A 20,304-nucleotide genomic window follows, 5' to 3' on the forward strand; every position below is an offset into this window, starting at 1 on the left:
TTCTATGGTTCTTTCGATAAAGTCACGTAAATATAATAAATAAATGGGAATTAAGTGCTTAAAAATATCACGTTTCGATCGCAACACAAGCGGTCGTCATCAGGTTGATAGCCAGTAGGCTTGCAAAGTACCATCGTCTTCGAGAAATCAACAAAGATTCGTTCATGAAGCCATCCATATTTACAGACACAATTTCAACCGAGAGGATGGTTATAAGCTCAGCAATAATTGGAAAGATGTCATCAACCACTTTGCGTCATGGCTTGATTTGTGTTTTCTTGTCCACCTCCACCGTCAGCAGTGTGGGTGTGTGGAGCGAGGTGCAATGCTTTGATTGGTGTAGACCTCCTGCCGGTGTTGGAGCCCCTCCCACATTAACATAAGCTGCCCCGCCCATCTCTAAACCTTTATAAACAGCTTGCCCTCAGAGGCTAACCTCCCTATTCCTGATGACGACCGCTTGTGTTGCGATCAAAACGTCGTGATATTTTTAATCACTTTATTTAAAAAAAAAAAGCTACGTGACTTTACCGAAAGAACCATAGAAAATGAATTCCTGCAGTCATGAAAGTTGAGTCAAAATTTACGCCCCATTTTACACAGCTAGTTAACGTGGGTCACACTATGTGGTTAACACGGGGAGATGCACGTGGATAGGACGAGATGCGTGACACATCAGTGTGTAATGAGCGACTTCCTCGACACGTCGTGTAGAGGGGACTCTTCTTTATTCCACGTACGGCACGGCACAGGCCAACGTTATCGGCGTCCTCTCCAGGTACACACTTAGATGTTACGTTCTACAGACTACACACAAGGTTGCTCACACGGTGGGTTCTGCCCGTCCGCTCCCGGTCTCGCCGCTGGCTGACGGCGTGCCGGGGAGGGCGGTGGAGCTCCGCCAGAGATCCGCCGGAGATCCGCCGCATGGCCGAACGACGGAGAGCGATGACGGCTAGCAGCGACGAGTCCAGACCCAAGACTCCACACACGGACCCCGAGTCCTCCTCCGCCTCCACTTATATAGCCGCAGGCGCGGCTAGGCTCCGCCTCCGGCCACACCCTCTCATGGAACGTTCCAGCAGTTCTCGGAGTTTCTCGGCCGGCCCCGGCCCTCACCCTTGACCCCAGATACCTTCCCCTTTGGGGATTGGATAATGTTTATAGTGGTGCCTGTACCCGTGATACCCTTTACCAACCAGTAGATGTCACTATATCATTACAAATGTAAATCAATCCTCGTCAGGATTCTTCACAATAGCAGAATGTATGTGGTGTGGGGGGGTTTCACGAGTATAGATGTCTTTGTGTGATGTAAACATTAATTTCCACACCCGTGGGGGTCATGCACACCTTATGCCATGCTACATTTGCACAAATGCTTTGTTACGCAGTTGAGCCGTACAACCTTTGTGGAAGGTGGCGCAGGCTGTGGCACGGATACTGTGTAGGATAAACAAAAACATTTGCGTGAACGTCAGCCCCACGTTGTGGCAGAAAACCAGTCATACAACACGTGACACCTTCCTAACACCGTGCTGATTAGAGGTGTGGGGGCATATAATGTCAGCAGCTTTGGTTTAAACAAGCCAGACTGCTGATGAAACACTAAGTGACGAACCAGTACAGAAGTTTGCTTGTATTAAACCAAATGTTGCTAAAATTCTGCACTGATGGGATGTGTAAAATACTTTTTGCGTGTGTGGAGGGACAGATGTATGTAGGAGGCGCATTGCTGATCTAACTCTGTGGTGGACATGTGTGTTGTGGCCTTCGTAACCCGTGGGAGTACGGGGGGGGGGGGGGGGGGCCTTGACTGGGGGCCGACTGCCAACGACGTTGAGAACACTGTGTTACAAAAAAAACATTTGTTTTGTGCCTGGGTAGTAAGTGTTAATTCCTAATTGCTTATGCCTCTAAAGTACAGAAAATGGCTATTATTCCCCACAAACTTTGCTTTTGTGACCAGGACAGTGATATTTTGAAATTTACCTATTTTCAATGACAAAACGTGGTGTGCATTTGTGTCTTTCGTTCACATAAAATCCTGGTCACAAAAGCAACGTTTTTGGGGAATCATAGCCATTTTCTACACTTTTTAGGCATAAGCAATAAAAAATAACACTTAGTACCCAGGAACAAAAATGGTGTTGTCCAGTAAAGTGTAACCACTGCTCTGGGTGGTGACTCGGGGGTGCAGTGCCCTCTGCTGGCGATGTGGGGACATCGCACGGCGAGGCGCAACGCCGGTCGACAACCCCCAATAACCCCCCGTATCGATGATACATTTTGCAAATATAATTATCAGAGCATGTTTTATTTGCATGTTTTCACAAGCATGTTAATGGAGACTTGATGCCTTGCAATAGGTATATATTTGGTATTTGAACATCTTAACACCTGCTTTTTTTGCTAGAAAGGGTAAAACCTTTTTGTTCTTCATCAAACCCCCCGCGCTCAACGGGGGGTCGCTTCATCTCGCTGCTGCTCCCTCTGCCTGGAGTCGCCTCGGCCCTGCACGGTGCAGCAGAGGCGCTGCCCGTGTCTCAGTTGGCCTCGACCTTTCTCCTCCGCCTCCTCCCCCCTCTGCCCATGACGCCCTCCCTCATTGACTCTCTTCCCCAGCTAAACATGGACACAGAAATCAAAGCCAGGCCCCTCTTCTCTCTCCCTTGGCCCTCTCTCGGTGTCTCCCATCACGCGAGACGCGAGCCCCCAGAGTTCAGTCCCAGGAGAAGACTTCCTCCACAATTACGGCTAATCGCCTGATGGAGCTGGTTGTTATAATCACCAGCGAAACGTCGAACTCGAATTGTGAATGTTGTGGGTTTACTCTCCAACACACTGGGGTAGTCATGAATTGGCACGTTTCGTTTACGTGACGAACCTTACTGCTGATGGTGGCTGGTTTAACGACACATTTATATTTAGACGATCTCACCTAAAATAAAGCGCCGCTATGGATAGTAGTTGTGGATAGTATTGGTAGCGAAAGCCATCCAGCTCAATGCCAGACACAGTGCAACCCTCGGTCGTGTCGGACTGTCGTGCTGATGCTGCTCTCTCGTCTCTCTCCACCGTGCCAACTCCCCGTGCCACACACGCCACACACTCCTGTGCTGTGAGTGTGTGTGTGTCTCTGCGGCGGGGACCTGAAAGACCATTGGACATCGGCACTGCCGACACCAGAGCTGGAGTCACACATCTTGGCACGGCCGTGATTTGTGCAACAGTCACATTGCCGATCTCACGGTGTACATTGACCAAACTTGAAACACGACCGGCAGAGTATGACCTGGGCTCATACACAGCGGCAGCAGTAGCAGCAGCATCAATCACCGTCGTGCGAACACTTATCAGGACCCTGCTGAAAGAGAGTCAAGACTCTGAGAGGTGTTCCTGGGCTAAACAAGCACAACCGCGACGATAATAATCTGAGCACAGCTGCAAGCTCCGTGCGAGCAGGGGGGGGGGGGGGCTACTCTGAGAGTTTTATTTGGCTCCGAGTGAAGCATTCCACGTGTAGCCATGGCGCGGTCTCCATCCGCAGTCGAGGGCCACGCGGCGCCCAAGTGGCGGGGCCCTGCGCGACCACCCACGACCCGCGCGGGTCACGAGCGGGGCCATCTGCGCCCTCTCTGTTGCCAACCAACAGAGGCCGCCTGCCCCCCTCCTCCTTCTCCCACCAGCCCCCCACCGTGCATGTGTGGCCACTGGCAAGAGGCTGGCTCACTCAGCGTGCGTCTCGCGAAGATCCGTTCCGTCATCTCCACCCAGCGTCTCTGTCGTCGCTCGGACGCGTGGAGCACGCGGCCGCGGTGTTTCTCGGCGAGTGGCCCAACCCACACCCCGGTCGGCCCCTGACCGTCAGGGCAGTGGTGGTGCCGGCACCATGAACCACTCCCTGTGGCTCAAGGCGGAGGAGATGGTGTCCTGCTACTACGAGCAGCTGTACCAGACGACACTCTTCCAGCTGTCCCTCGTGCCCGTGGCCCTGCTGTATCAGAGGCTCGTGGTCAAGCGGCGCATCTCGATCCAGCTAAGGTAGGGAGGGCAGCAGTGACCGTGCTGTGCTGATGAGTCCGCATAAGAACGAAACCAGGCCACCGTTGTCTACCTCCGTGTCGCTGCTGCTGCTGTCACATTTGCCGAAATGTATTTTGATGGTAATCCATAAACACCAAAAAAAAGTTATCCAGGAAATGCTGATGGTGTTTTGCTCATTACGAGTGCGTTGTTGTTAAAATCTGAAGGTATAGGAGACTTGGATCAGCCTCTCTGCACTTATACTTAAGACTACACAAGACTTCACGAGGCATCATAAGTTTGTGTGCGGTATTGTTCTTTGTGGTGAAGGGGTGCCCGTATGCTATACGGAGTGTCACTGCCAATAACATATGGATGGTAATCCAGCAGAATGTGTTTAGCAAGCATGACTGCTGCTTATTGGTTGTGCTGTCAACGAGACTGAGAATGTCGAGGCTGGGCCACGTGTGCTCGCTGTGACAACGCAGCAGCTCCTGCTGCTACGTCGGGCGGGTATTGGTCTGGGAGGGCAGTGGCTGCTGGACACCAAATAGCTCGAAGTCTGTTGGAGATGAGCTTCGTGGCTTCAATGAAGAGTCGAGGGAAATTACAATCATAGCTCCAGATCGTAAAAACACTCGGTGAAATGTAAGTTTAAATCGAAAAACGTTGTGCGCAGAGGTCACGAAAGTCTGCTCATGGGCCATGCTCCCGACGGCTCGTGCCCACGCCCAGGTGCAGGTTAGTCGCTGAGATGCCAGGTGAGTCGCAGGTGAAGAATCACGCGGGCTACTTTGGGCCACTATTGTGATGCCTAAATCGTCAAGTGTTGGCTGTGGGTGCCATCGAGCCACATTGGGCATTTTTAATATTGAACCTTCCCTCGGATTGCTGAGGCAGGAATTAAAGTGGCACCCAGAGGGCAGTGACCCAGGGGACGACCTCGAACCTGATGGTGGTGGTGATGAGGTTGACGACCGCGATGAGCTTGAACGAATGAACTTTGGAGACCCGGTGTTGATTTTACAACTTCGGAATCAAACGAAAGGACGCAATGGCGATGCGTGGTGGCACCAGCGTGACGAGCACACGGATCTCTCTGCACCTTGTGGCTCTCATCTCGCCCGTGCGATGCTGCACTCCGCTGCTCCCTCTCCCCGCCTGCAGGTACCTGCTGCTGCTCGCAGGGGGCCTGTCCGTGCTGCTCGCCTCCTTCGGAACCTCCGCGGCCCTCGTGCTCCTCCCGGCCGCCGGCTCCGTAACGCTGACGCGCTGCGTGCCGCCAGCAGGCCTCTTCCACCGCACGCTGGTGCTGCAGATGGCGTGGCAACTGCTGTGCCACCTCCACGTGTTCTTATCGCAGCAGCATGGCGTGGGCACGGACAATGCGGGGTAAATTACCTTCACAATACCGTCGTCATCATCGCCGTCACCATCGATCATTGTAAATCCACTGCTGGATGAAGGCCTCCACGCCCCACAGTCCCGCAGTGCCACGGTCTCACTCCTGCACATTCACTGATCTTAGCTCACTGTAAATGGCAGCAATACCTTCCAAAACCTCACCGGTGTTAGGTGTTGGGCAAAGACGACGTCGCATTGTCCAAGGTCGCTGGCGTCTCGTGGGGGAGACGCTCCTCGTCTGCTCGGCGCCTCGTTCCTGAGCCTCCCCTTATCGAGTGAATTTAATCAACGAGGCGTTTGAGAAATGTTCTAAATTCCTCGACCTTGCAAGCGGCACCTCCGATTCGCACGGTTGGCTACGTATGGTGCAAAATAAGTTCAATCAAATGTACGCGTGTGGGTGTGCAGAGGGAGACTTAAGCTGCAATCGCTCACTCCTGAATAAAGTAGTTTATTTAAAACAAATAGAGCGGCTTGTTGAATGGGGGGCCATGCTGTGCGTGCTGTCCTGCAGGCACGCCCTGGTCATGCCCAGCCTGATGCTGCTAACGCAGCGGGTCACGTCCCTCGCTCTCGACGTCGAGGAGCGCCGGCCCCGGTGCCACGGGGGGCGCCCCGCGGCTCTCCAGCACCTCGCCTACCTCCTCTACTTCCCCGTCATCCTGGGCGGCCCGCACTGCTCCTTTTGCGACTTCGTGGATTACGTGGAAGGCGCCGACTCCGATGGAAACCGCGACCTGAATCCGAGCCGCTGCGTGTGCAAGAAACTCGTCGCGTTCTTCCCCCTGGACGTGCTCCGGGGGTGGCTCCTGGCGCGCTGCTTGTGCCACTGGGAGCCCGCCTTTCGCGACGAACGCGACTTCATGCTGAGGTCGTCCTTCCTGCAGAGAATGTGGCTGCTGTGGGAAACAGCCCTGGCCATCAAGCTGTGCTACTACACCCAGTGGCTCCTGGGGGAGGCCCTGACCGTCGCCGCGGGCCTGGGCTACAGGAGGAGCCGGCGGGCCGACGACGACGCCGGTCCGGGGGGGGGCCGCCCCGTGGGGGAGCCCGGGGCGCTGGGCACGGGGCCGTCCGGCGGCAGCATGGCTGCCGCATGGGGCGGGCCGCTCGCACGGAGGCCGCGGGGACTCGAGGGGGAGACGGCAGCACGTGCGAGAGGAGACGGAGCGGACGCCGCGAGGGCCGCGCTACGCGGGTTGGGATCGCGGACCCCGTCGGCCGGACGGGCGGGGGGGGCGCCGACCGAACGGGTGAAGGGGGGCGGCGGCGGCGGCCAGTGGGACGAGCTGTGGGACCTGGACGCGTGCGCCCTGGAGGGCGCGTGCCGCATGTCCGCCCTGGCGCGCACGTGGAACCGCACGGCCGCGCTGTGGCTGCGCCGCGTGGCCTTCGCGCGCTCGCCCTGCCACCCGCTGGCCGCCACCTTCGCCTTCTCGGCGCTGTGGCACGGCCTGCACCCGGGCCACTGCGCGGCCATGGCCGCGTGGGCGCTCGGCGTGGAGGCCGATCGCCGCGTGAGGGCCGCGCTGGCGCCGCGCTGGCGCCGCTCTCGGCCGTGCCGCGCCGCCGCGTGGCTCTGGACGCAGGCGACGTTCGCGTTCGTGCTGCTGCTCGCGGAGTTCCGGGGGCGGCGCGGGGGCCTCGTGCTCGTCACGCGCTGCACGAGCGGCCTCGTCCCGCTGCTGCTCTGCCTGCTCGCGGTGCTGCTCGTCCCCAGGCAAACGGTGCCGTCGACGCTCCCGAAGGAAGCGGCAGCAGCGAAAACGGCAGAAGCCGGAGCCCATGCGCTCCCTTCCACGATTGCAGCCATGTAATAATAACTCACCACTGCTGGATTTCACCAGAAATAAAAAAAGATGTTTGGCATTACTCACTAGTCTACTGCTTTGATCCTCATCTTCTTCTTTCGTACGATGGGATAAGCTTACGATGGGAAGTCGAGTTTGGCGATCCACTGGGTGGCTTTCCGATGCACTTTCTGTGGCCGCAGCACAGACGCTGGCGGAGTGTGGCCGGTCCCTGCTGGTGGTGAACGTGAATAAAGGCGCAGGCCACGAGCTATCGGCGTGTTCCGTCTGTCGCTTTCGCGCTTCCCGTGTTCGCGACGAGACTTGGTGCCCGTGGCACGCCTTGCACGGGCGCACGTTCGACACAAACGGACGAGCGATTTGAAGCGGAAGGGACTCGGACGGCGTGGAGGGGACGGGGCTGCACCGAGCGCCACTCGCCCGCCCCGATTCCTCTCCTCCGTCGCCAATGCTGCCGGCTCCTGCTTGGCAGGTGGCCCATTTTCTACAATTACCTGGCGCCCGAGTCCCCCAGGCTATTAACGCCGTGCCGATAAACCCCGGCCGCTCGTGTGAGCTCACTCGCACACCTCTCCAGACACGTGCGTCATCATCGCCACTTAGTGGCGGGTGACAGCTGTTACTGTTCATATCTTATTGCGACTACAAATAGACATAAGTGTAGTTGTGCAGAGTACTTGTTTGAGTAACAACATAAATAACCAGCCAAGATTCATCTTTCCAATACCGCTTCCTTTAAGTAAAATAAAGTAAGAATCGCTTTAGACATCCCATCGGAAACACAGCCTTCTGGGAGTGACACTTTCTCAGCAGTACTGGTTCAAACAAGAAAACGAACCCTCGAATGGTGTTAACATTCAGTCAGGGTTGCTTAAACCAATGCTGGTGAACTTCTGGATGCTTAGACAAGGACCCTCTCTATTATTATTATTATGACTCCCTCTCAGATGTGCACATCCACATCATCATCATGACTACGACAGCAACTGGGCTCAATTGTGATCACCAGGTACAGCGAGACGACCGAGCCATCGGCTACCATCGCCTCTCATCCACGCACTTCACTCAGTCGTGCTCCAGTGGTCGCATCATCGGTTACGTCAAGATTATCGTTACCACCACACAAGTACAACTACGCTCGTTGACTCAGCAGAACCTCACCGAGTCTCGTCCCTCTTTCACGAGGATGCTGAAGTTGGGGGCGACGACTGCTGTGTGGGAACCCCAGTCGGGTCGCTGTGCGGTCTCATCTTCAAATTGGAAAAATTTGCACCGCGATGCCGGCACCGAATGGCCGGCTCTTGCGAATGACGTCACGGGATCTTGAACGTCCCTTGTGACGCGGACGCCACAGCGCTGACCAGGGGCAGCCGCTGGATTTGAACCGTGAACCTCTGCCACGAGCAGTGAGGCCGCGACGCGCGTCGGAGTCAAAGGGGAAGTCGGCACGCGAGCACAACGGGAAACAAGAGACCCCGGGCGCGCGAGTGATACACGCCGCACTTTACTCTGGGAAAATCGAAGCAAACGTTACAGGGTCGCGAGACACGTCGCACGAGCGGGACACGGCGCCGCTGGAGCCAGGGACAGCGCCGTGGGGCTGCACTTTCCCTGCCACGCCACGGGACAGTAGATGCGATGCGTTTTATCAGTGGCAAGACCCCAATGGCAAATCAATGCCTACAAAATAAAGATTATTATTTAAATAACATTTACAAAATCTCAAATATTGTACAAAATAGTGCAAAGTATTCGTCAAGTTTTTTTTGACAAGACAGAAGCTGTCGATTGATCAATAGCCGGCCAACAGCTAGCCTCTACCCTCACGGTTACGATGAGGCTCAAGGAACAAGACTCGGGCGGAGGAGCAGGAGGAAACGAGCGCACTCCCAGTGAGAGAACCGCTCTCAACGGGAGCCAGCCGTGTCCATAAATAACAGACAACAATTACGCGGCGATTTGATGTAAATTAACTGACCGAATGTGAAGCCACGATCTCCCACGACGATTACTGCGACGGAGCCGACGGCGAGTGGCGGAAAGGCGTCCCGCCGAGACGATCGCGGCACCACAACACGACGGTTGACCTCCGCCCTCCGACGTGACGAGTTTCGCGGTTCGCGTCATCGGGACGTCACCGAGTTTGTAACGCCAGTGACGGTTGATGAGGATTAAATGTTCATCGATAAAAAGAGTACTTTATTACAATCATATCTTCGAACTTCAAATGTAAAACAATTCGATTTTCCACCGCATTTACCAAGCACGGCAGCTTCATACAAAATAGAAATGAATTTCACCCCCCACTCACACCCTCAAAAAATAACCGCTTCTTTACCGAAAGCGAACCTAGCAAAGCCGCAGCAGCTCCACCGCGCGGGCCATGCAATCGACCGTCGTGAAGGCGAAAAACTGGCAGCGGAGCCAGTCCTCCAGATTGACGCCGCCACCCTCCGGCCCGTCCTGCGCCAGCGCCTTCTCCGCGAAGACCACCATGAGGAGGGCGCGCCGCACGTCCAGCCAGTTCCGCAGCACCTCCCGCAGCCGGCGGCCGTCGAGCCGGGGGCCGCCCAGCTCCCTCGTCAGGTGCTCGGCCTGGGGCCCCCACGCCAGCAGCTGCAGCGCGACGCGGGCCTCCGCGATGGGCAGGCGTGACGCGGGGTCCGGCTGCAGCAGCTGGAAGGCGAGGCGCTGCAGCCCGGACGAGTAGCAGGACAGGCGCAGGAAGGGCGGCAGGTCGTCGGTGGAGTAGCCGGACGCGCGCAGGCCGGGGTCGTCCTCGAACGGGTTGGGCAGGTGCAGCATCTCGTAGATGAGGATGCCGGTCTGGAACTCGTCCAGCTTGCGGTACTGCGCCGCCGACAGCAGCTCCGGAGCCAGGCGCAGCTGCTCCGGCGGCGCCGGCCCGCCCGGCGGGCCGGCGCCGGTCTCGCCCCTGTCGTGGCGAGCCCGGTTCTTGGGCTGCTGCTGCTGCTGCTTGGCCTGCAGGAAGTTGCTGAGGACGAGGCGAGGCGTGGGGTCGCCGGGCCGGCCGCTGCGCACCAGCAGCAGGTTCTCGAGGCGCAGGCCGCAGTGCGTGACGCCGTGTACCTTGAGGTGCTCGAGCGCCGCGCACAGCTGCAGCAGCAGCAGGCTCGCGAGGCGCTCGTAGCGCTCGGGCTCGGCGCGGTGCTCCTCCGCCGAGGTCCTCACCAGGTCGGCCAGCGTCCGGTGCGGCGCCTCGCGCGCGATCACCACCAGGCGGCCGGGGTCGGCGCCGTCGGCGTCTTCGCCGTGCGGCAGCAGCGAGGGCGGCACCTCGGCGACGAAGTGGCCGCACTCCTGCTGGATGTTGTAGTGCACCGGCACGCCGCGCGTCACCGTCGCGCTCTGCTGCTGCCGCCGCCGCTGCGAGGCGTCGGCGCGGCCCTTGCACACCTGGGAGAGAGCGCGTCAATGGCGCGGTTAGCGCAGGAGACGCGGCCGCGCCGACGACAAACACGGCGAGCGCCGGGGTACGAGCGGCCGTACGCGCGGGGAAAGTGTCCCCAGTGGCCACGCGACGGACACGCGTGGCCACGGAGCTACGTGGCCGAGTCCGACGAGGGACTCACAGCGCCCCCCCCTCTGCCACCCCCCCACCCCCTAAGTGCCTTGCGGCCGCCACTCGTGCCTTCCGCTGCCTTTGGTCGCAAAAATGCAACGCACAGTGGCGCCCGTCCCATGCAGTTTCCAGGCAATTTCGACAATAACAACCCAGTGGCTGTGATGATGGTGGCGATGGTGATGGAGGCGGTGGTGGCGTTGGCGGCGATGGCAGTGGTGGTGACGGTGGCGGCGATGGCGACGCGTCACCTTGATGGCGTAGGCGTGGTCGGGGTCCTTGGCGTACGTGGCGGCGTAGTAGGTGCCGTCGCCGGCCTCGCAGCACGGCTTGTTGCTGCGCAGCTTGAAGTCGGGCCAGCTCTCCTCGCGCAGCCCCACGCGTGCCGCGCACCCGCGCATGAACACCTGCTCGCACTTCGCGGCGAGGCGGCGCGTGGCCTCGGCCTGCAGGCTCAGGATGCGCGCCGACACCGCCTCCGCGCTCTCGATGTTGCGGTAGACGCCGCCGGCCGGCGCGACCGCCTCGCCCCCCCCGTCGGCCGAGCCGGGCTTCGAGCCGGGCCGCTGCCGCGGACCGCGGCAGGCGTGGGCCGCGTCGAGAGCCGGCGCGGGGAACGGGGAGCCGTCGCCATCCGCGAGCGAGTCGTCGCTCTCGGGAATCGAGTCCTGCGACGTCGACTCGAGGGAGCGCGGCGGCCGCTGCCCGCGCGACGCCGGCGACGCGCGGCGCTCGGGAGTCGCGTCGCCGGAGAAGGCCGCGTGCACCGGGGAGCACTCCACGCTGTGCGACTTGAACAGCTGCTGCTGCCGCGGGCCCCGCTGCGCGCCCCCGCCCCTGTCCTTCCTGGGCACGCGGCGGCCCAGCGGGTCCGTGTGGCTCAAGCCCTGCTGCTGCTGCTGCTGCTGCGCCCTCCCCGCCGCCTCGTGCCCCCCTTCCTCGCCCTTCGTCTCGCGCCGGTCGCGGGGGGCGGACGCGTCGGGCCCGGCGTCGAACCCGCTCGGCGACGCTGACGCGGAGGAGCCGGCGCGGCTGCCGCTCCTCTTGGCGGGGAGGGGGGGCGGGGGGGCCAACTCCGGAGTGGCGGCCCGGCCGTCCGCGTCGGCCGGGCCCTCGAACGCGATGGCGTCCTCGGAGGCCTCCCTCAGGGGACGCGGGTGTTTCTCCGGGGCCATTCCTGCCCGGAGCCGACCTGCGAAGACACCGGCGAGGTCACGCGGGCGCCACGTTACGGCCCCGACGCCGGCCGATGAAGCTGCGACTGAACCGAGAGGGGAGAATAATAAATAAGGAAGCGTGGACATACGGCCGGGCGCGCGACGCACTCCCCGCGTTCCAGCAGGCGGCCGTGCGGTGTCCGTCTCGAACTCACCAAGCGCACCGACGGAAGAGCGAGCGAACTATTCTCGCTCTCCCATGCGGAGAGACGGGGCGGCGTCACGCGCACCCCTCCCCCCGCGAGTCGCGGCGCGCACGCCGCGGCCGACGCCTCTCGGCGCTCAGCCCAGACGCACGGCTCCGCACGTCCCTACTCTGGATGCTCGACTTGGCCGGAGAGACGAGCGCGGTGCGCTACGCCTCGTACGGGGGGGGGGTGGGGGGTGACGAGGTCGAGGTCTAACGCGGAGGGCGGTTCGCGGCGCCCCGAGAGGTGGGCTGCTCTCCCTGTCGAGCGTCTCCTCCGATTGCGCCGAGGTCCCCGTGGCCACACCTTTCGCGGCGCATATTTCCAAACGTCCCAACTTTGCCTGAGGCTACGTCACTTCCCAAGCGGCGAAGCCACTGGCTGTCGGCTACGCGGAGAAATGCTGAAAATGTGGCTCAGTTAGTCAAGGCAGCGGTGAGGCATGACTCGATCCAGCGAAACCCGCGTCGCGCAGAGATGAGTCTGATAGGACGCTACTGTACCCGCCAACCACTATAGGCTGTAGCGCCGCAGCTCACGGACAACCCCTGACGAGACAACCCCGAACGAGACAACCTGAAGCTTTTACTTGGCGGATTTCATAAGCATTGCCAAAGTCTCTACGGCTCAGCGGTAGGGCGAGCGGTTCAGAGTCGTCGAGAGTTTACAACCTCGTTGCCAGTTGACTCGGCCAATCATCCCTCCCCTCAGGGGGCGCTAAAGTGAATACCACTTTGTGGGAGAGTCAAGAGTGGTTTGCCATACGGATAGATTCGCCCCCGCCAATGCAGAGTTCCCACTCCTGGCTCGGGGCTGCGAAGAGGACGTGAGCCACCGGCGTCTCGATGCGCCTTTGAGCAGCGCGGGCGCTCCGCTCCTTGCCGTGCCCCTCGCGCGTGTCAGGGGAAACTCCACTCCAGAGGAGCGTTGCGGGAGTTTAGCAATGGGGAGGGGGGGGGGTGAATTTGAGGCGTCGCTGCGCGTGGGTTCAGGCCGCCACGGCCTCACGCACGAGGGTCCCACAATCGGGCATCGAGGCAGCTTTAAGCTCCTCGCCCCAACTCACACTCACTCCTCCAATACACACTCACTACTCACACTCACTACTCCAATACACACACACTCACATTCACCTACTATGATACACACACTAACTACTCTAATACACAACACACAACTGATACAAAGACAAAGATCCCCCATACAGACTTAAAAGACTGTGAGGCAAGTGGTGCTTGTGAGTCCCATGAAGGCCGGCACGACACACGAGGGGGTGGGTGGCCAACACCACGCCCTGCCACCTTTGTCTTCCCAGTGCTTTTTATTTACACATACCAAGTACTCATATGAGGCCGAGTCGACCTAGTGGAGGCCCAAGACCGGTTCCGATTTTCTCCACTACTATTGGTCTCGAGTGGGAATCCAACTTGGGTGGCTGGGTTCTAAGAGCAGCGCGCTAACCGTTGCACCACCGCTCTAATGCGCAACGCGCACGACAGCGTGGATAATGTCCCTCCTGTCATAGCCGACACGCATCCCGGCGGCTTGTGAGTCACGCCGCTCTCGCCGCCGCGCGAGACTCATGGCGCCGCGCGGGCTGGGTAAAGGCGCAGCCCTGCAGCAGGGGCTCAAGTAGCCCCGGGGCAAATTAAATGGACGCCCCTGCTGTGGGTCCACACGCACCGAGCGAACAATGCCGACGATGCGACTTGACGCTCGCTGGGTCGATACAGGACGGGACCGACTGATGCTCGAGAGCAAATAACTCCGGGGGGGGGGGGGGGGGGGGGGGGGCTGGGCAGCGGCTCCACGCCGCCCGGGTCACGGCGTCTCTCGACGCGGACAGCGATGATCACTCCTCAGGAGGCGTCTTCCACTCGCCCTCCTCCCGGCTCACCGCCCCCGTCCGGCTATTTACACAACGCCGCTCGACACTCGAGGCCGCAACCTCCGTCTCGCAGAGCCTCCACGGACTCGCTCGTCCCTGCCTGCCTCCTCCCTCTTCCCCTCTCGCTCCGCTACCCTCCCCGTGCCCCTGCACTCTCGTAATCGAGCCCTCCGCTCGAGAGGGAGGTCGCTCCCTATTCGCCGCTGCCCCCTCTGTCTGCGGTTCCCCCGCGTGGACGTCCACGCGGCGGAGCCTCGAGACGTTTCTCTCCTCCTCCTCCTCCTGTCTCTCCATTATTTTGTCGAGGAATCGCTCGGTCCCCCTGGGGCCCTCGCGGGCCCCTCGCGGCTTCCCTCCGCGGGCCCCGGGCACGGCCCATCAGCCGCAGGGCCTACTGGGAAACCTACGGTGTGTTACTTACATTCTCTACGACAATGCTACTTTTATTTGTTGCTGTGTATTAGTGCAGAGCAATCCCACGACGTAACCCACAGAGAGATATCTCGCCTATAATCATCTAGAATCACGTGACCTACCTTGCCAGTATCAAAATATAAGAACAGGGTTTACCCTTTCCGGCAATAAAACAGTTGTGTTCAGATGTAAATCACCAAACAGAAACCTTTGCAAGGATTCATGTCTGCATTAACTACAATACTTGTGGTGAACGTGCAATAAAAAAGCATGCTCCGGCAGGAAGTATATGCATCGTCCTTGCATGTTTTTTTTGCATGTTCACCACCAGTATATGTGGTTAATGCAGACACGATTCCTCGCAAAGGTTTCTGTTTGTCGTTTTAACATCTGAACACAACTGTTTTATTTTGCCAGAAAGGGTAAACCCGATTCGTATTGACATCTCGAAGTTCAGCAGCACTGATTTAAGCAAACCGAGCTCTGCTGATGAGACGCTGAATGACGAAACCGATACTGCTGGAATGATGCACGGCCGTATGGCTGATGGGATGTGTGACAAAGAACTTTCCATCTCACATGGAGGGTCACATTGGGGAAGGAGGCGAATCGTCTGATTGGTTACTTGGGTCAAAGAGTTCGGGGGGAGGGGGGGGTAATGGGTACAGTGCATTCACACTGTCACCATCCACCTGTCCCAAGTCCCAGGTAGATGCTGACGCAGTCGGGAGTCACCAGGGGGAGGGGGCGGGGGGAGGGGGGCGGTGACTCACCACCACCAGCAGCACCCTGCGGGGCGGGGAGGGGGGCGGGGGGAGGGGGGCGGTGACTCAACACCAGCACCCTGCTGCGCCTCGTGTGGCTCCTCAGAGAGGGGGGAGGGGTTGAAGGTGGTTGGGGGAGGTGATTGCGTCACCTGCTGCGTGTTTACTCGACGAGTCTGGGGAAGGGCCGGCTAGGACATTCCTGCTGCACGTGACTGCTGCTGCTGCACGTGACTCCTGCTGCTGCACGTGATTACTCCTGCTTCACCTGACTCCTCCTGCTGCCTGTCGTCTCTCAGCCTGGTGGGGATTCACAGGATGGAACTCCCACGACGGCGGGCAATGTCGTCAGATCTCGAAAGCTAAGCAGGTTGGAAGCCTGTCCGGTTCAAGAAATTAGTCAAAAAGCCCAATGCAGGAGGAGCCTAGTGAAAAAAGTCCGGAGACTCAGCGAGGCTTTCCCAGGTAGTTAAACGTCATCATTATTAACTTCCCTTGCTAATCCTTTCGGATGTTCCTGTGGAGACCCCAACGCTTGGACCACACTTTTGGGAGAGCAGAGAGAGAGAGAGTTCAGGCAGGATCGGGGTCTGCGTTGCCGCACAGCTCACAGAGCCGAATGCAGCGAGGACGGCCGTGAGATGGAGAGAGGAGGGGGGCTGTGATGGGGAACCGAGACGTGGAACCGCGGGGTCAGCGACCACGGTGATGACCGAGATCCAGCGCATCACCCCGTGTTGGAGAACGGTCCGCAGGACGGGATCTCGCGGAACTGCGTCTGAGATTCAAGTCCCTGGGGGCTCTGCCCTTACCCAGCGGCGCTGCCGGGGGGACATCTGTCGAGGCGGTCGAAGCAACATTTTCCAATCTCAGAACTGGATGTTTTGATGAAGTAAGTGAAGAACCAAACACGTTACTTGCGGCGCAGCCAGCTCGCGACACTGCTGACCCCGGCTACTCACGGACCCCCCCCCACATTCAAAGCCAGGATGATCTCAGCGGCGCCGTTTCAGTGTTCTGACCCGCGGAGCCTCTTTCTCCCGTACAACATTTGAATACAACATCAATAGCGATGTCACCAGAGGGTGATATGCCCCACGGCCACTTAAAACACATTTTCACGTGAAAAGAAGCTTCAAACACAAGTAAGGCTGGGAGCCTGGCTCGGTGCGACTACAAGGCGGTGTTTTTTTAAAGTATCAATGAGGAAGTACATTTCTCGACTCGATGCTTTCTCACAGGAAGTGAAAATGCGGCCACCAGAGCGCTGGAGGCGGGTGGCTTTGCGCCGAGATGACAAATCGGCAACACCGCAGCCTTTGAAGTGACGTTGGCGCGTTTCCCCGCACGGCAAGAACCCCCAACCACGGTTCCGGTGTCATGAACGATTGATATTTCATCTCTCTCGCTTGGATACCACCCTTGACCGTGCGTGTGCGTACCATGTAAACACGCACACACGCACCATTAGCCCACGTACCGCACCGCACACACCACAAGCCCATGCACACACCACAAGCGCATGCACACACCACAAGCCCACGCACACACCACAAGCCCACGCACGCACCACAAGCGCACGCACGCACCACAAGCCCACGCACACACCACAAGCCCACGCACAAACCACAAGCCCACACACACACCACAAGCCCACGCACACACCACAAGCCCATGTACCGCACTGCACACACCACAAGCCCACGCACACACCACAAGCCCACGCACACACCACAAGCTCATGTACCGCACTGCACACACCACAAGTCCACGCACACACCACAAGCGCACGCACGCACTACGCCGCACACACCACAAGATCACATGCGTGTATACGCACGCGTCGGCATGGGACGGGGTGGTTTGGCTGTAACAATTCCTGGCCGCCTTGGTCTCCCCACTGCTGATGTTTACCCACTAGGTACTCCTTTGAGGCTGAGTCGACCTGGGGGGAGGCCCAACACTGGTTCAGATGTTCAGCACCGATACTGGTCGTGAGCAGAAATTGGCCACGGGCGGACGGCCGTGTTCACAGCACAGCGTGCCGATCACCGCAGCACGATGGCTCTCCGTGCGCGGCGTGCGGTGTGCGGCGTGCGGCGGTGCGGCGTGCTCACCGACGTTGCCGTAGACGGCCGCGAGGGGGCCGCCGGGAGGCCACAGCGCAGGCGAGCGCGGCGACGCTTCGCGCGACGGGGGCGGCGGCGCGCCCCGCGTGTCCGGCGGCGTCTCGGTCTCCGTCGTCGGCGTCGGCGGCGTCTCCCTCCTCGCCGGGCGATCCCCGCGGGCGTGGTTTCCCATCGTCGGCTGGCTCGGCGCGATCGCGACGGACTTCTCGTCCATGCGGACGTCTTCCGAGTTGACGCTTCGGAAGAGAAACGGGTTTGCGTAATTTAAGAACGTGGCCGCGGCGACTCCGTAGACGCGGTGCTAAGCCCGGGCAGGTCGCCGTCCCGGAAAGTCGCGGCGACGCGCGGCGGGGCCGTCCGTCCGTCGCCCGCGAGCGCGAGCGCCCACCTATGCCACGCGCGCGCGGCTCCGGCAAGAGCCCCTCTCGTCTCTCCCCGCCGCACGACTGCGACCTGTCACAACAACTCCCGGCAGCCCGCGCCCGCCTCCACAAACCACACGGACGCGGCGCCGCCGCCGCAGCCGCAGCGCGAGACCACAGGGCGCAAGCACAGGAAGAATGCGTTCGCTCACGCAGACGGTCACTCGGTGGAATTCCTCCACTGTATGGCTCGGCGGGGCCACGATGCAGGAAGAGGTGAGGTTACCTGCAGTGCGGTGGTGAGTAGGTGGGTGGGTGAGTGAGTGAGTAAGTGGGTGAGTGTGTTTTGCGACCTGCTTTGTGGTGGATGAGATGAAACAGTCTCGTAGACCGAGTCCTCAATAAGTGAAGTTCCCAGAAATCGTCACTCATGGTAGCAGCGGTCAAAGAGTGACAAGGAGGCGAGTGAGTGGCGTGGATCCGTGACTGTTGGATCATCAATCACCCTGACTGCTGCCTCACGATGACGTCTATCCGGTGCAGCCAGGTATGAAACGAGCGCTTGCAACCCAGATGTGACGGCAGTCGAATTCCAGCGAGGCAGAATTTGTGCTCTGTGCAGTCGTGATAATGATCTGCACGGCTCCTTGTCACGCCCGATGAAAAGCACCAGTGTGATTGGGAGCTCATGTTTGGGTAACTTCACGTTGGCGCCTAAAATAAACAAAGCCCTCAGCCCCGAGGCAGAAAACGGCTTTGCACATGCATGCTCTGCGCCTTCATCTCTCCTCTAGCCCGTGAAGCTGCTTGAGCATGCAGTGGTTCGCATGCAGGCTGCACAACCCAGCCAACGCAGCCTTGGAGGAGCTCACTGATGGGATTGTGTCCGGAGAACGCACAAATTCCACACACTCTCTGTAAAACAGAGGAAGAACACGCAAACTCCACACACACTCACTATAACACAGAGGAAGAACACACAAACTCCACACACTCTCTCTGTAGAACAGAAGAACACACAAACTCCACACACACTCTGTGTAGAACAGGAGAACACACAAACTCCACACACTCTGTGTGTAGAACAGGAGAACACACAAACTCCACACACACTCTGTCTCTGTAGAACAGGAGAACACACAAACTCCACACACTCTGTGTAGAACAGGAGAACACACAAACTCCACACACTCTGTGTAGAACAGGAGAACACACAAACTCCACACACTCTCTCTGTAGAACAGGAGAACACACAAACTCCACACACTCTCTGTAGAACAGAAGGAAAACACACAAACTCCACACACTCTGTGTAGAACAGGAGAACACACAAACTCCACACACTCTCTCTGTAGAACAGAAGGAAAACACACAAACTCCACACACTCTGTGTAGAACAGGAGAACACACAAACTCCACACACTCTGTCTCTGTAGAACAGGAGAACACACAAACTCCACACACTCTGTCTCTGTAGAACAGGAGAACACACAAACTCCACACACACTCTGTGTAGAACAGGAGAACACACAAACTCCACACACACTCCGTGTAGAACAGGAGAACACACAAACTCCACACACTCTGTGTAGAACAGGAGAACACACAAACTCCACACACTCTGTGTAGAACAGGAGAACACACAAACTCCACACACTCTCTCTGTAGAACAGGAGAACACACAAACTCCACACACTCTCTGTAGAACAGAAGGAAAACACACAAACTCCACACACTCTGTGTAGAACAGGAGAACACACAAACTCCACACACTCTCTGTAGAACAGAAGGAAAACACACAAACTCCACACACTCTGTGTAGAACAGGAGAACACACAAACTCCACACACTCTCTGTGTAGAACAGGAGAACACACAAACTCCACACACACTCTGTGTAGAACAGGAGAACACACAAACGCCACACACTCTCTGTGTAGAACAGGAGAACACACAAACTCCACACACACTCTGTGTAGAACAGGAGAACACACACTCTGTGTAGAACAGGAGAACACACAAACTCCACACACTCTGTGTAGAACAGGAGAACACACAAACTCCACACACACTCTGTGTAGAACAGGAGAACACATAAACTCCACACACACTCTGTGTAGAACAGGAGAACACACAAACTCCACACACACTCTGTGTAGAACAGGAGAACACACAAACGCCACACACTCTCTGTGTAGAACAGGAGAACACACAAACTCCACACACACTCTGTGTAGAACAGGAGAACACACAAACTCCACACACACTCTGTGTAGAACAGGAGAACACACAAACGCCACACACTCTGTGTAGAACAGGAGAACACACAAACTCCACATACACTCTGTCTCTGTAGAACAGGAGAACACACAAACGCCACACAGCGGTGCCCTCACGACCCCCAGCGGCAGCAGCGCGAACGCCTCGCTCCTCCTGCCGGGGAAGTCGCGTCTCACAAGTCACCCCAAGCCTCCTCCACCTTCTCCTCCTCCTCCACCTCATGAATCACTCGAACCTTA

At 58.5% G+C, this 20,304-nt stretch overlaps 2 protein-coding genes across 3 annotated transcripts in view; one reads left to right on the top strand and one right to left on the bottom strand.

Annotated features, from left to right (window-relative positions):
* Window positions 1-3,421: 3,421 nt before the first annotated feature.
* On the top strand, window positions 3,422-7,500 carry MBOAT4 (membrane bound O-acyltransferase domain containing 4). Its single transcript, XM_061553295.1, has 3 exons — window positions 3,422-4,044; window positions 5,194-5,418; window positions 5,945-7,500. Exons 1-3 carry the CDS (start codon window positions 3,893-3,895, stop codon window positions 7,245-7,247), a joined length of 1,680 nt encoding a protein of 559 aa, XP_061409279.1. The 5' UTR covers window positions 3,422-3,892; the 3' UTR covers window positions 7,248-7,500.
* Window positions 7,501-8,029: 529 nt separating this feature from the next.
* The window catches only part of LOC133343928 (inactive tyrosine-protein kinase PEAK1-like), a 57,745-nt gene continuing 45,470 nt past the window's right edge, over window positions 8,030-20,304 (bottom strand). For both annotated transcript variants that reach the window (XM_061553951.1, XM_061553952.1), the window contains exons 3-5: window positions 17,413-17,660; window positions 11,076-12,016; window positions 8,030-10,658 (exon numbers count right to left, since the gene is read on the bottom strand). In XM_061553951.1, coding sequence (XP_061409935.1) covers window positions 9,591-10,658; window positions 11,076-12,016; window positions 17,413-17,660 — 2,257 coding nt within the window. In that variant the 3' untranslated portion in view covers window positions 8,030-9,590. The remainder of the gene's footprint in view (window positions 10,659-11,075; window positions 12,017-17,412; window positions 17,661-20,304) is intronic.

Source organism: Lethenteron reissneri, chromosome 18 (genome assembly GCF_015708825.2).
Source record: "Lethenteron reissneri isolate LAM-NWPU_2019-01 chromosome 18, ASM1570882v1, whole genome shotgun sequence".
In the NCBI taxonomy this organism is placed as follows: Eukaryota; Metazoa; Chordata; class Hyperoartia; order Petromyzontiformes; family Petromyzontidae; genus Lethenteron; species Lethenteron reissneri.